At 37.3% G+C, this 17268-nt stretch overlaps 1 protein-coding gene across 3 annotated transcripts in view; it reads right to left on the reverse strand.

Moving 5' to 3' along the window:
* Positions 1 to 17268, reverse strand: part of LOC113659303 (kelch-like protein 29) — an 83525-nt gene that overhangs the window by 25563 nt on the left and 40694 nt on the right. For 2 of the 3 annotated variants that reach the window (XM_027171988.2, XM_027171987.2), the window contains exons 7-8: positions 10663 to 10859; positions 8011 to 8270 (exon numbers count right to left, since the gene is read on the reverse strand). In XM_027171988.2, the coding sequence (XP_027027789.2) occupies positions 8011 to 8270; positions 10663 to 10859 (457 nt within the window). The remainder of the gene's footprint in view (positions 1 to 8010; positions 8271 to 10662; positions 10860 to 17268) is intronic. The other variant, XM_027171989.2, reaches the window with a different exon arrangement.

The following is a 17268-nucleotide window of genomic DNA, read 5'->3' on the forward strand; positions in this document are numbered from 1 at the left end:
TATATTTTCAATGTTATATTTATTCATATTTTAAAAAGGTTGTTGACCTCAGGCAGAGATCCCAGCTGTAATTTAAATCACAGTTTTTTTTATGAATCGATTTGATCTAATCAGATAAATGTTATGTGCTAATTAATCTCTATTTCCATTAGCATGCATTACACACATGCATATGTTGACAGTGTAATATACATGAGATTATTTAACACCTAAACGCCTAATGGTTGCATAATAAATTTCACAATATTACCTTTTAAATCCTTAATATATAACTATTATTTGTTAAGGTATGAATAGTCTTTCTAGGAAAAGGTTGTGCCTTACTGTGCATGTACTTCAAGTCGATCAGGAAAAAAAAACAGTTCAGTTAACAAAAGCACCACGAACCCACCTCAAGTATTTTATTTTGAAGGCATGTTCCTGACACTACAATAATCATCTCTAATATTCTATTTCATGGCCAGATATGCTTGCTGTGTTCCCATTATTATCTTCAAGTGAAATAAAAAATTACAATCCCCAGGGCAAGCCACAACAAGGCAGAATCAAATTTGTGATGGTTATTCCACAGCTTGTAGATATAAAAACGTATCTATCTAAGCCATAAATCATGAGGTTGGACTGCTCTCCAAGCAACTCTGAAGACTGGTCGCAACAGAAGGCGAGGATTTATCGAGCTCTCCTTATTTTTTTCACTGCTCCAGGGCAGGACTGCATGAGATAATAGAGGGATAGGAAAGATTGTATGCAAAGATGTATACAAAAAAACGGGATAATTTATGCAGAACACACATAAACAATCAAATCACATACAGTAAATTTAGAAATATACACACCCCTGTAAAAAGGTAAGGTTTTTGTGATGTAAAAAAAAATTAAACCCTCAATGAACCCTTGATGTCCCTCCTAAATTCATAAAACTAACCAGAGAGGCTGCCAAGAGACCCAGAGAAACATTAAATCAACTGCAGGAAGAGTAATACTGATTGCTCTGTGACTGACAACAATCTCTCATATGCTATACATGCCTCTCATATGCTACAATTCAAATCAAGTTTATTTGTATAGCGCTTTTTACAGTTGACATTGTCTTAAAGCGGCTTCACACAATTCCCTAATACCATAACACGATGCAGCATGGTGGTGGCAGCATCAGGGTTTAAACTACCTCCCCAATTTATACACCTGCCCCTTATGTTTCAGTACCTCCCCAATTTATACACCTGTCCCTTATGTTTCACTAATTACCTCCTCAATATATACACCTGTCCCTTTTGTTTCACTAACTACCTCCCCAATTTATACACCTGCCCCTTATGTTTCACTAACTCCCCAATTTATACACCTGCCCCTTATGTTTCATTAACTACCTCCCCAATTTATACACCTGTCCCTTTTGTTTCACTAACTACCTCCCCAATTTATACACCTGTCCCTTATGTTTCACTAATTACCTCCTCAATATATACACCTGTCCCTTTTGTTTCACTAACTACCTCCCCAATTTATACACCTGTCCCTTATGTTTCACTAACTACCTCCTCAATATATACACCTGTCCCTTTTGTTTCACTAACTACCTCCCCAATTTATACACCTGTCCCTTATGTTTCACTAACTACCTCCTCAATATATACACCTGTCCCTTTTGTTTCACTAACTACCTCCCCAATTTATACCGGTGTCTGTCTGACAACAAGTCAAGATGTGCTGCCCAAAATGGTGCTTCAACGTTTTTTTTTCACCGTTTCTTTCTTCATGAAAAGTTCTAACATGATTTATATCATCATTCACTTCCATGGCATACACCCACACATGAGAAAAGAGCAGGTATTCCAGGTAAACAGATTCTGAAAACACTCAGCTCACTAAAAGTTACTGAGGTGAGAAACGTGATAGAGAGAAGACAGATTAAATACGTCTCTGAAACACTTTCCTCCTAGTGGGATAAATGGAGATGTGTGTTTCAGAGACAACATTGGCATCATCCTAGGTAGTGTCATTTCTCTAAAACACACCTGTGAGCTTGTATGGAGGATTCATATTAAACAGCAGCTGGAACTTCACAGTGAAAAATGACCCGCTATGGGTTCGATTACAGCGCTCCTTGATTGCATCTTGTCACAGCCTAGAAAGAGCGCTGGGGGTTTAGTATGGAGTGTCTCGAAAGCCTGGGGACAGAGGCTACTTTGCAAAAAAAAAAGAGAAAACAAAATCAATAGGAAGGAAATGCTCGAAGAAGGGGACGCTTCCATAGCCTGCAAACATGGCGCTCTAAAATCTGCATTATTCTACAGCTTCCTAGCAACTGCCAGCTTTCCATGATTAAAAAGCCATCAGGTCTGGAACAGTGGCCCCTTTCTGTATTTGAACACAGCACTATGCTCATTCCCTGCCACTGGCTCTGATCAGTCAGGGAGTAAAACAGACAATTATAGAGATCTACATCTGGCCCGCAGCATGAGAGAGCGGCTTCATCTCAGGACTGTCACCGATAATTCACCATCAAGCTCCATTCAAACGAAAAATGTAACACAAATGTCCAAATTTCCACTCAATTTGCCAGAGGCAGCAAACTGCGCAAATAAAAGTCTCAAAGCATCGGCGTGAACAATTTAGACAATAATCCTGCATATACTAACAAATCTTGTACCTAAGCATGACATAATTTCATTAACAAACAAAGCTACACTATCAGAAACAGACACAATAGATAATGATACGTAAGATAATTATTTGTACAGGAAGCAGATGTCTAAATAAATAAAGTTAATATGCAAAATTATTTTGTTACCATGATGATAAATTGGTCTATAAATGTTGCACTGGTGGTTTCAGTTTTTAGAAAGGCCTCTGGAAACCACATTACACCAAAGAAATGGTCTAACACATCAACAAGGAGAAGAAAGTAAAAGCACCCCTGAGTCTTAGATCATAATGTACTGATGGATCAAAGAGTTTTGGGTGAGAAGTTGCACAGTCTAGACAGACAATAACCCAGAGCAGATGACTATGTATAGCTAAGCTAACACACACAGGCACACACACACACACACACACACACACACACACACACACACACACACACACACACACACACACACACACACACACACACACACACACACACACACACACACACATACACACACACAAACAAACATCTAACTATCCTTATGAGGACCTTACTAAACATCTAACCCTACCGTGAAATTTAGTATATAAACAAACAAATAAATAAATGAATAAATATAACAAGCCAATGTGGTTCTTTTATTTTTTTCTGTTTCTTTTTTATATCAAATGTCCCCATAGTTTCAAAACTGTCATTTATTCCTATAAACACACACACACATATGAGGACCCTCTACTGACAATTAAATCTAATCCTATTCTAAACATCATTATATAAATACACAAACAAATAAACAAATATATTAATAAATAATTTGGCACTTTAAAGCTCAAATATTCAAATATTTCCATAAGCTCAAAGCTGTCAGCTATATCTATCCTTGTGGGGACAATAGATCTTTAACTAAGATTTTAGCAAACACACACACACACACACACACACACACACACACACACACACACACACACACACACACACACACACACACACACACACACACACACACACACACACACCACATTGCTGCCAAATTGTATTCTTATTGTATGAACCTCTGAGATTTGGTTAATTACACAACAGAAGCATTTGAAAGCATACAGAAGAAATTTCATACACACCACCCAGTCATGTAGAAGTGCATTGATATTGCAAATGATTTTTCTTCAGTGACCTATTACTTACACCTGTATAAATCTGTCTTGGACAAAAAAGCCTGTACTCTGCACTCTTTTCTACAGTCCAGGCAACATAAATCTAAATACTTGGCAGAGTAAAACAAAGCACCTAGGAGATGCCATTGACTACTTTCTGATGAATATACCAGCCTGCCAAGAGGAACTTAGTGCCCAACACTCAGACACACAAAAAAAGGCACAGGCATAGCTGAAGAGAATGTGAGATGTGAGAAAGTGTGAATAAACGGGAGGCTTTTAAGTTCTGGCTGGGTGTTATGTTGGATTTGTGATTTCACAGGCGTAGTCTCATGGGAGAAAAGTGAAGTATCGGACCTCTGAACTCCAGCTAAATTCAGATTGATTTTCTTTTCCAGAAAGTGTTGTTCAGAAGAGGCCGACTTGGGTCAAATAAACATCAGTTCATTGCATCACTATCTATTGCTTCCTTTTCATGCCATCAGATCCAGTTTCACAGCGAGGCTCAATGTGCCCCGAGCAGTGTGTTCAATTGGCTGTCAGACTTCCTAGGTGGCTGATAATGCACATTTGCAGTTTTCAGTTATATTCAAACACATTACTTTGGACAAAGTGACATTAGGCTGTAATGTAATTCAACCAAGACAAACTCATTTCACAGACTACAAATGAAATGAAAATGAAAGAAGCTAAAACAGCCTGTGCATAAAAAAACTTGTTGACAAGCTCGGCTTGCAATTCAAAATGCCTGGAGTATTGCTCATATGCAGCAAATTACATGTGACAGCTTTACAACTCTCATGGCTCCTAGCAAAAAGAGAAATGTTTTACATTATTTTAAAATGGTACCTCTGAGACCAGGTCTGTACCTGACATAGGCGGGATGACGGCTCTTTTTGCTTTTAAAGGAATACTCCAGAATTTTTATTCGATCTTTATTCACAGAGTGTGTACTGTATGCGTGATTACCATGAACAAAAATTTCCCTTTAGTACGAAAAGAGCATTCAACCTTTGACTTGTCACTTGCATATAGCCTAAGCTTAATGGTAGTAGTCACAATCATTTTAACAGTTTAAAATACTTTTAAAGATTTTGACAATTTATACAGTATAACTCATAATTACATGTTAATAATTCTGTAAGACGTGAGGAGTACGTCTCTTCTTCGGTATTTTTGTACATTATTTTGTAGGAGTGTAGAGATACATTGTGACATGGTGTGTTGTGAAAACGTACAATTCATATAGTGGAAATCAGAATTATATTAAATATGCATGGAATGCAATTGCACTGTTTGAACACCTGAGGTCCCAATCTGTGCATCTCATAAAGTTCAAATACACAGACAGCATGCTGGTCACGTGAAGGTGTGAGATCTGTACTTGTGAAGGACGATAGCCCGAAAGTGCTGGATTCCAACGACCAACATGCATCATAAGTTATATATTACAGTTATATCATCACATTAAAACAACTCTATAGTAGCTTTCACACAACACACAAAGCCAAAAAACAGGGATTTTAGTCAACTTTTCTCTTTCTTCTGCAGAGCAAATTATGTTTCAGTATATGCATAATTTTAAAGTCTCCATTTCAGACAGTCTGCAGATGAGTTTGTTTACTTAATATATTATAAACCTTTTTAATAACAATATTAAACTGCTGTCAGACAAAAATCCACATTGTTTTGCAATGTTTATGATTCAGCCCAAGTTTTCAATTACTTCAAATTAATTTTGTTCTGTGACTCAAATAGAAATCATCCATTCAATATTGCAAATAAAATCAAATCATGACCAGAGTGTAACGTTACACCTTAATTATTTTGATCATCTGAATCCTTTAATCACATGTTTTGACAATAGATCAGGCTGTAACATAAATGATAGGCTTAAATTAACGCATACATATTATTGTTGCTATAGTAACAGCTCATTCACAAGGGCTTCAATTATGGATGTTCCACATACAATAATCCTAATGTCAAATGTGTTTAAGAAAAAGAAAAAAGCATAACTGTTAATCTGAAGGTGTTATTTTTAGTTTCGGTTCACAGCACATTGTAACTGGAGTTTCTAATCAGCTTTTATGTTCTGTACACAGTATTATGTCTACATTATTCTTTGCAGTAGTCACATGCTATAAATAATAATTCTGAAGCATTGCTTTAACTAGAATCTGTGATTCAATATAGGTTACTTGTGATATAAGGGAGATAGCAACAGCTGAGATCTAAAGCTGGGATGTCCAGCTGGGCTTAATTCCACTGTTCAACGCTCAAATTTACTCTAATGTGTGCTATTTTCACAATCAGTCCTTTCTTTTGCTTACAATTTATACCATATAATCAGCAAGCTATTCCCAGACTTAACTCTGCAGAAATTCTAAAACATACTGCTTTACAAGCTTATAATCAAGTTCCTCAATACTAGCATGCTCAGTACGGCTAAAGATCATTTCCAGTAAATTCTACACCAGGTAACAATGTTTCACTGATAGTCTCTGGTTACTGAAAATAATTAATTTAAGGTGAAATGAAGTGATTGTTTTTTTCCGCAGTGAACAAAACAGAATTCTCAGTGACTGAGGTTAAAGTGGAATGCCTGCTAACAGCCCTACAACAAATTTAAAAACAAGGACTTCCATTGTGCTTTGTAAAATTTCAAACATAAAAATCATTATGTATTTATCATATTATCTATTGATTGGGAAATCCCACCTATATTCAACTCCCATTTGTAGTTTGATTACCACAATTTATAACCAAATAGATGCAAAAAAAATCTTTTGGGTTTTTGGTAATTAAATAAAAGCAGTACAGAAACAAAAATTCTAATTATTGATACCCAGAAATATAAAATATATATTTTCCACTTGATATTTCACTGTTAAAGCTCACCTGAGGGTTTAAGAATGACTTCTTGTGTCACTGGGGCATAAATATAATGTGACACAGGAGAGCAAATTCCCTTACTCATTCATCAGCACGAGAGGCTTAAAGAATACGACCTTCATAAATAAGGCAATGTCTATTAAAAATAGCGACATGTGGGAATATGTCCAGATCCACGGTTAAGGTAATAATTGAGAATTTTTAAACACTGTGAGATGTAATAAACCTGACTAGAAGAGAACACAGGTGTATTTTACACACACATGGCGAGAAGGATGGTTAAAAATAGAAATATTTCTCCAAGGATCACAATTGTAGATTTGCAGGATTTTTTTCTGAATTTCTTTTGGTGTCACTAAGTTTTGACATCAACATTTATACACCACCTCCATGCCAACACTATTTACTCGATTTAGAAAGCATACCAAAAGAAAGTTTTGCCATTCCATATTGTCCTGCTGTATACAGCTATGGACGGCTCCAAATTCCCCTTCTTTGCCTTAGTATTTCTGTTAAAGTAAGCCCATTTCTTGTACACATGCAGATGGTGCTGATGGATGTTGTAAGTAGAACCACCTGCACCACACTTCCTCCCATCTTCCAGCTCTGCTCGCTTGGACACACCAGCTCACAGGGTACAAGGAAAGTATACATCGACATGAGATGTGCAATGCTCTAGCACTTAGGTGGTGGAATGAACTTCCCTCTAGATGTCTGAATACAGTAGCTGAGTCACTGGAAGCCTTCATACAACGTTTAAAGACCTACTGTACCCCTTCCTGAAATACTTAAAAGTAAAAAGTTGTCTTGGTGCTTCTCTTGCTGTATTTTCTCCCAACAGAGTTCCAGACTGATGATATTTTTTGTGAAACATTATTCACCTATTCGCTGAGCACTTCTGTTAGTCGCTTTGGATAAGTACATCTGCCAAATGCTGGAGATGTAAATACAAAAGTACGTCTGTAACCGCAGGTCTCTCGTTAAAGGATCTCCACACATTCCACGACAGATGTTAGTGTGAGGTCTGGTACAGAATTCAGTCAAAACTGGAATGATTTTGTACAGTGTGACAATTCATCATAAATCATGCTGTAACTATAGTAATTGTATAGTACAAACCCGGCTTCAGATATATTTATATTTTATTGAATTACAAATTGAGAAAAAGTGCCTGATTGTTAAAATGAATCTATTTTTCGATCTATATTTCAGTTTGTATCACATTGCTAGTCATGTTAGCTTTGTAAAAATCTATGCTAAGCGAGGTAATTCAGATCTTCAGTTCTTGTGCTCCAATAATCCGTTATTAAAATTAAAATGATAACTGACCCGTACTCGATTGCTGGGGTCTTTCTTGATCCACTTGATAACCGTCTCATACACCAGCTCCTCAGCTTTTGCGTTGAGACTGTCATTGGACAAGTAGCTGATGAAATCCTCTTTGGAGATGTTGAGGATCTCTTGCTGACTCGCCACCTCTGGAAAGTTCTGCAGAGCGAAGGCCTTGGCCATGCTGTGGAGCTCTGTGCACTGCATGGCCTCTGCCATCGCCAGCACACCCAGACAGTTACTGGCTGTCAGCTGTTTCTCTGTATGAGATAAAACGCACACTCAGATAGACAAAACACATGAACAGATAGACAAAGCACACACACACACACCACACATACACACACACACACCTGCCTTTGAACCTTGTAAAATGGACATTACAGCCTGCACCTTCAGGGATGCTGTTTGCTGGATTAAATTTCAGCATGTATTGCTATGGACCTGAAGAGTGTAATATCTCAAGCAGATGGCGGGAAAAAGAACCGGGAGGAGAAAATCGATTGGACATGGCAGCAGGAGGCTCACCTGGGCCTTTTGATTAGTGCAGACAGACACATGCTTTTTTTCCTACTGCACAAAAGGTCAACACAACGAAACAAAAGCTCTATACTATGCTTTACATCCCAGCTGTAATGAACCAGAGCTTCAACAATGCTCGTTGCTGTCACTGCATATACAGTATGAAGACGTGACAATTTTACTCCGGTCTAGCACAAACACTTCTAAGGTGTAAATTGAAATCTCACTGTACTGCCTTAAGAGTAGTTATCAGTTATTACAGGGAATGGACAAATTGAAGATAAACATAGGAACAACCCATTTAATAAAGCAATAAATCCAACATTCCTTCAACAATGCAACAATGATCCTGATCCTACTTGTAAGAAATCTACAAAAAAAAAAGTTAATTAAAAAAAAACACAAAAAAAACATACATCATACTTTTCATCCAAACTGAATTCATTATCATTTATTTGACACAGCACACCAGTGGCTGCAGATATATTTTTTTCACGAGTTCTTCGTTCTTTTCATTGAATATTGTTGCTCTTCTTCACTGAATTCCTACTGGAGTGAATGTCATTTCATACGAGTTGAGGTATTCATGGATTATTAAGTTGCAGATCCCAGTGGAAGACAGTGGCAGAGGCGCAGGAGACGAGGGGAAAAAGCAAACCTATGCTGTCAAAGCTCCCATCATTCTCCAGACTTTTTGATTTTGCTTGAAATGTGGCAAACCAGACTAGTGTTTCAACTTTCTCATCACTGCTAATTCGGAAAAGGGCATTATTTAAAACCAACAGATTCATTAAATAACTCTTCAGATGGAATTTGTGTGTAATGCATTCAAAGTGAACAATAATTTCTATATTTCACTACAGCAGCCATGCATATAAAAGCCACAGACAGATTCCTAGTGATGATCTCGCCCACTGCTGCTGCGACTGTTTGGCCAGAATCCCTGTTAAAATATGTATGGCTCCAATCTTTACTGTGTGTCACAGAGGATGATGTCCAACAAGCAGTCAAATTACTAACACATAATGTTTTCCAAGATTGAATACAAGTAGAGTCATTGGGACCAGTATATAAATGCCTGGATATGCTTATAAATAGTGTGGAAGTGTTTATGATAGCTATAATGATGAACCAGTGTACAAATAACACACTCTAGTCCACACTAGTCAACACCTGTCAATCAGGAACCAGCAGAAAATTTGTGGCATAGGAAGTGAAATGAGATCTCAGAGGAAGAAGAGCTAATGAAGATTTCTTAGAAAAATCGATTCTTCGTTTTTCTTTTTTAGTTGAAATATATTATGAAGCAAGTAATTAAAAAAAATCAATTAAATTATGCATTTAAATTATAATTTTTTTTCTTCACAAGTTTGGTCACAAGTTTTGTAGGGGCAATGGTGGCTCAAGTGGTTAAGACTCTGGTCTGTTGTTCGGAAGGTTGGGTTTTAAGCCCCAGCACTGATAAGCTGTCACTTTTGGGCAAATGAGCAAGACTGTTAACACTCCCTGCTCTAGGGATGCTGTTCCACAGATTCCCCTGTGCTCTGACCCCAACCTCATCAATTGGGTTATACGAAGAAAATAATTCCACCATACTTTAATGTATATGTGGCGATAATAAAGGCTTCTATATCCCAATTTCATTTCATTTCATTCAACCAATTGTGAGGTAAAGGCAAAGAATTGTTTTTGACTGTATGGGTTAAAGGGACAAGGACAAAAAGACCAAGACCTGACGTCTATGTATGCTTATAATGTATGCTTATGCAACCAAGGTTTTTAACTTTCAGTTAATAACAGAATTTCACGTACATAGAATTTCAAAAAGTGACCACAGTGACTTTTAACATAGCATGGCTGTTGATGTGAGATGGGCTGGTTTGAGTATTTCGGATCTCATATCAAAAAACAAACAAAAGAGGAGAACTGATAAAACTGCTTTGAGCTGGCTGAAAGTCTACTGTAACTAAAGTAACCACTGTTTATAACAGTATTAAAAGTATAGCAGAATGTACAACACAACACAACAGCAGCAGACAACAGTCACCTGTAACTGCATCATTTTATGCATTTATGCTCACTGTCTTTATACCCTGTATAGAGAAAAATGGAAACATCATATCTTCTTACCCAGAAAAGACACACAGACTTTGCAGAAAGTGTTAAACTGGAACTTGTTGGCAGCCTCCAGTAAGGTCTTGGCATTGGCTGAGTCTATAATAAGTGAGCCTGTGTAGACAAACTCTAGCAGCATCTCAAGAACATCAGCACCGATGCTGTTCATCGTCAACGTCATCTTCTCACCGTTCCTGTTCTCTCCAGCCAACCTGGAGACAGTGGAGAAGAATAGAGTCTAAAAACCCCAAGAAGCCTTAAGAGCAATGATTAAAACCTGGCATGCAGACAGATTCTAAATGCCTGAAATGTAAACTGTCAGTTCACTATAGCCGGTGTCTGAGAAGTGTGGCAGAGCTTGAGGGGGAAAATCTGGATTGGTTGTTATGCATCTTCATGCATAATACATATATAAAATTGTATGAGAAGTGCAGACTGCATGGCCCACTAATGGAGCAGCAGCTTGTTTAGGAAAAACAGAGAGCTGATCGACAGATGAATGCTCTGCAGCCCTGTTTGGGGAAAGTCTTAAGGAGTTCTACGTAAAGGACTGACACTATAACAGGACACAAACTAGCCCCTTGAAATAAAAGCTTGTGATAATTACATAGTAATGAAAGGTTAGGCCTTAATGCCAGCCAAGCAGTGACGCATGTGTGAACTGACTGGGTAATGGCACAGAAATTGCTGTAATAGATTTTCTTCTGCATTTACTTCCTCTTTCCCATTCTTTGCGCACACACACATGCACACACACACACACACACACACACACACACACACACACACACACACACACACACACACACACACACATACACAAACACACATTTAAATACACATATTAAACACAACTGACATCTGCGTCAATTTTGTGGTCTGAGATATCGCTTTATCACACGGTACAATAGTGACAACAACAGCTGTATTGCATATACAGTACTGTATATTGGTGATGTAACCAAATACAAATACATTATTTAGAATGAACAGACAATGCATTTGAAACACATTTGAAGCTTTTGGGACAAAGAAAAAAAAAACACATTCATTAACTTCAATGCAAACCATGCACTTGTAGAGATGCATTTACTCTGTTCATTCATTCATCCCTTAAAACTTTGCCCAAGCTGAGTCATGGACTGCTAAACACAGATCCACTCTAATCTAATCTAAGTGGTTGTGTGCTACCAAGTGCTTTTTTTTCATATTAAGGAAGATATCATCATTCTTGCTTAACATACAGCTGTAAAGGTTTACACCTTTGATGAAAAGCAGCTGTCAATTTGAGATGATTATAATCATTATGTCACTGTATTAAAATTTGATTAAAACAAATTTTGAAATATAACAAAATTGTGTGCAAATTCAACATTTGACTGTATTTCAATTTAATGCACATTTTAATACACAGCTAAAAAAAACACTTGTTGCATTGTTTTTTTGGCAAATAATGAAATACAAAATTGCTGGTTGTACATTTTGTATGCCATTGTATATGCAATATAAAGATATATGAGATGCACACAGATGATCTGATATGAAGGCAGACAGTGAAACAGAGAGAGAGAGAGAGAGAGAGAGAGAGAGAGAGAGAGAGAGAGAGAGAGAGAGAGAGAGAGAGAGAGAGTAAATGAACATAGGGAAGGAGAGGAGAGGAAAAGAGATAGGAAAAGGGAAAGAATCGGTCCTGCCACAGAGAGCCAGCAGCCATCCATCATTGGGAGAGGTACCATTCCATGACTGGGACCTGGGTTTAGTCTCAAAACACCTTTCAGCTGCTGCCAAAGTAAAGTGCACCATGGCCTGTGTATGAACTGATGTATTAGTCGTCATATAGGCCTGACTGGGGGAAGAGGCAGAAGTTCAATATGAGGTGAGGGGTAAATCTCTGGAAGTGGCTGGAAAATCAAGAATGTTACTCCTGAAAAGAAAAGGCAAACAAAAATAACGAAATAAAAAAATTGCAGCTTATTGTGGTCAGTTGTAAATGCAGGAGTAGAAATATCACGAATCAAAAAGCAAAAGTAATCGACGACTGAGTGGAGTGAGAACGTGTGTGTTTGTATGAGAGAGAGGGAAAGAGAGAGAGGGAAAGAGAGAGAGAGAGAGAGAGAGAGAGAGAGAGAGAGAGAGAGAGAGAGAGAGAGAGAGAGAGAGAGAGAGAGAGAGAGAGAAATCAAATTAGTAGTCAGCTGAGTCCATTGTGCAATCAGTTGTTTGCTTACATGAATGTGAATTGACAGCTTCAGGAGTACAGTCCCTGTACAAATACTTGGTTTGGAAATAAATTTTGTGCTTTTAGCAGAGCAAACAATAATTTAATAACAAGCACGGCTCTTTACCTATACTCACTATATCCAGTACCATGGCCAAGCTAATAAAGCAGAGGAATTACTGGTGCTGTGAGAAGGGGGAGGAAGTGGGGGAGGAGAAGGAGGAGGAGGAGGAGAAGGAGGAGGAAGGCTAGAAATGGCCACAATTCCTATTTTCCACAAATGAAAGGAGCAGACACCGGTGGCTGTTTATCTGGGAGTTTCTTTAATTAAAACAATAAAGGTCATTGTATTGGTATGAAAATCTGAAAATGTGTGCATGCATTGCTTTGAGACTTTGGTGATGATTTGTTAAAATACAAAATAATGAACACTAATTTGCAAGTGGATTGGGACACGCTGTGTGCAAAAAGTCAGCATATTATGCATAATTTATAAAGAATTAGATCTATGTGAATTACATCACATGAAAAGTCAGGGGATGTTTCTGTCAGCCGGAAGCTCAACATCAGAGGATCCCAGAAGAGTAAAGTGAGTGAGGAAACAAAGTATAATACTGACTAAAAGCAGTGAGATGCAGTGAAACTGTTGAAACTCGATATGAATAAATGAATAATAGTGTGTAGACATGAGATATGCATTATATTAACAAGATGAATGCTTTTTTAATGTTTAAATGCTGTTGGTATCATATGTACAAACATGCAGTGATATGAAAAATAATATGAAAAACTGCACCTTCAGCGTCATAATACTAACTCATATCATTCTGAGAAACTGATCATTTTATTAAAAGCACAATTCAGATAAATAATTTCATTATTTAGACTTATTAAATGGTGAGGTTTAGCCTTCAACATCTCAAGATATACTGTACTACATTTGGTGTGTAAATGCAGTTCCTAATGTGATGTTCAGGTTTAATAAGTTGCATTGACACCATCATGTATTTTGCACCTTTAGATAAAATTGCATCAAACTGCATATTCAGTTAGCCAAACACACAACTCATCAAAGTCCTGTTTTGAGAGCTACAATATTCGTAAGGCAAGGCTTTCATACTTGACTTATGCTAGAGGCTACCATCTCATCAAATTTTTATGTAACACTATAATGGGCAGCTGTGAGTAGACAACATACTGTTATCCAGCACACAGTCTAACAGCTCAATTTAGACATAACATTTGTTCACCTGTGTGTCCCAGTACACAAGATGAACTGAGAAGAGTTAATATTGTTAACGTGTGTTTCCAGGTTTTAGCTAAATCTGCCAGCTCAAAAACCACACAAAAGTGGTTCAAAACAGTAAAGCACTTTTTTCTCTGTCATGGCCTTTGTGTGCAATGCAAGTGCATTTATGATGTACACACATTATCTGCTCCATGTTCCCTCAGCCAGTCTTTGAGGTATATCTTACAATGGACGTATTTATGTGCATAATAGACTTACTTTTTTGCACATAAGGCTATTAATTAAGACCTTGGCGGCCATGGAGTATTTTAAATCAGCTAAATCTTTCAAAGCTGTCATTAATATCCCTGTTCTAAGCTCCTCTTTCTTTTCTTTTATTATTATTGGTCACCCAAAGTTGTTAAGTATCTGCAACTGAATTTAAAATGCATGGAGTTGTGAGGAACGATTTTAAGAAGACTAATATTTGCACCCTCCTGCCCCTGTGGATGAGTTTGAGGGCCTTTGCTTTACACTGACAAACTATAAAACATTCCACCAGTGTATGGATAAAATATTCAAATCTTTTGTATGTGTACAACACAAAGGGACAGACAACACTAAGAAATGATGACGCAATACATGCACTATAGAAATATCTTCACTTTCTGTTAATTAGACTTATACTGAGAATTATGACAGACCTCATGATGGATAGACTGCTAGTTTCAGACACTAAACATTAATTAAAAACATCAGTAGCAACAAGAAAAAAGATGTCATGATGTCTCTGAGGAGAAGTGAAAAAGTAATGTGAGGTTGTCTCACTTATGCTTATCAGAAAAACAGACGGAAGACTCTGAATAGACGCACAGCGCATCTGAAAGCAGAATGGCCAAATGGATTGTGTGCTAAAGTGATGATTTAGTTTTTTATGCAGCTTTACTCTGAGCAGGGGAAAAACAGCAGGTGCTCCTTACAGATGATTAGATACACATGCACCATTGATGTGGACAAAAAAAATGATGGACAAGCAGACAATGACCAGCTTTCTTTTCAAAATAAGACTCGATGTGCTCCATCAAAGGCTTGTCATTCCTCTGACAACAAATTGAGATCACAAGCTAATGCAGGAATCAATGAAAAGACCAATATTTTGACCAGATTTTATACAAATGGAATGGAACGTTTTGGGGGAAAAAATCCATTACACTTGCATACACATCCTTAGACTGCAAATTTCAGCAAAAAAAAAAAATGCATAAAAGAAAAGCCCATTAGATAAATTAGCGTATGAGGAAACTATAAGCCTTTTCACAAAAAAGGGTTGGGTCAGGTTTTTCCCTTGAAAAAACAACACCTCTATCGAGCTTCCATTAACTCAGACAAGATGTAGCTGAAGTCAGTTTGGTTACACTGCAATCTCCACTCTCCAAAAAAGAACTGAACAGATGCAGCAATGGTATCTGGCAGGAAAATGGCTGAACTTTTCTGTACCACCATCTTGGCTTTTAGCAATTGTTGTTATTTAAGTGCACAGACTTGCATGAAAAGAGTGGTAAAAAAAAAAAAAAAAAGGAAACTGTGTTTTAAGATAACCTCACATCCTATTCAACCTTCAAACATTGGTGGAACTCAAATAGCTTGGAGAGGTGTATCAGCACATTTTGTGCTCCACTGAGAACAGAGTCAAATCTACACTCACTGTTATTGCTCCTAATGCAATTTTCATTGCTGCTACCCGCGAGATAGGATAACGCAGCTCAGGCCAAATCCACCATCCAAACGGCCAGAGTTCCACTTTAAATTTGTCCTTGTGGCGTCACTGCATCTTGTATGATGGATAATAAAGACATAAAGACTGGCTTGCAAAGATGATTGTAAATGTATTAATATTAATGATCAGTATGCTGCACTACACAACTATAGTTCCTGATACTCTTTTAACCCTCAACACTGGTGTTAAATGTAACTACTGTAGGCTTGGAGATTTTAATGACTTAAAATAAGCATAATTATATTTGCAGATTCTAAGCTATGTGTTGGTGAGCAGATTATGTTCTCCCTGGGTTTGTGTGAGTTTTCCTCAGGTTTCTTCTCACCTTCCAAAAACAGACTGGTAGATTGATTGGCTTTTTGCTAAAACACCCCAGGTGCAAGTGTGAGTGTATGGTCTGGCAACCTATTCCTACAGCATGCCCAGTGCTCCTGGAATTGGCTGTTTAGAATAACCAGAACCCTGAACATGATAAAGTGTTTAATAAACATGACTGATGGAATAAAATAACTTGAAATGACTGACTTGACTTGACTAACTGACTGACTGACTGACTGACTGACTGAATGAATGAATGAATGAATGAATGAATAAATAAATAAATAAATAAATAAATAAATAAATAAATAAATAAATAAATAAACGAACGAACGAACGAATGAATGAAAGTGTGGCTTCAAAGTTCCGTATTGATGTCATTCAACCTTTTGGAATTTTGTCTATTCAGGGCATTTTTTCCTTCCTCTCATCCTTCTTACACAGTGTTAAGGTGCAGATGTACAATTGGTCACAAATCCTACAGATCACAAAGCAACATTTTCACAAGCAAAATCTCTTTCGGATAAAAAAAAAAAAAAAAAGCTTTTTTCAACTTAAGAAGCTAATATCAGTCAAGGCATCTATGCATCACAGGGTTTAAAAAGGCTCTCTGTGTCTGCGCACACTGTGTTATGGGCTTGCTTTATTCTGTCTGGTGCTATTGTTGGACTTGTGAAAACATTCTGCGAAATCATATAATCTAGGTTGTTTTTTTTTGTTGTTTGTTTGAAAGGTTGATGGAAAAAAGGAATAAAATGTACTTTTTCCAGGCATCATCCAACATGCACTTTTCTGAGATCAACAGCCACTTTTACCAGCTGAAGAGAGCATGCCAAAATCTGTAAGGTCAAAACAAGACAATTTTCTCCCGAAAAATCCAAAACAAAAAGTGTTTCTCTTTATTTAAATGGTAAGCGGATTTATGAGTTGTGTGTAAATTTGCATAGAGATAGCCATTTATTCACAGCAGATAACTGATGAATTAAAGACAGATAGGACTACAAGTCCAAGCCCTTGAAGGGAAGAGGCAGAGTGAAGTGCTAATCTAATATGTCAGATAAAGTTTGACATTTACAATAC

Source organism: Tachysurus fulvidraco, chromosome 12, assembly GCF_022655615.1.
Source record: "Tachysurus fulvidraco isolate hzauxx_2018 chromosome 12, HZAU_PFXX_2.0, whole genome shotgun sequence".
NCBI classification, from domain to species: domain Eukaryota; kingdom Metazoa; phylum Chordata; class Actinopteri; order Siluriformes; family Bagridae; genus Tachysurus; species Tachysurus fulvidraco.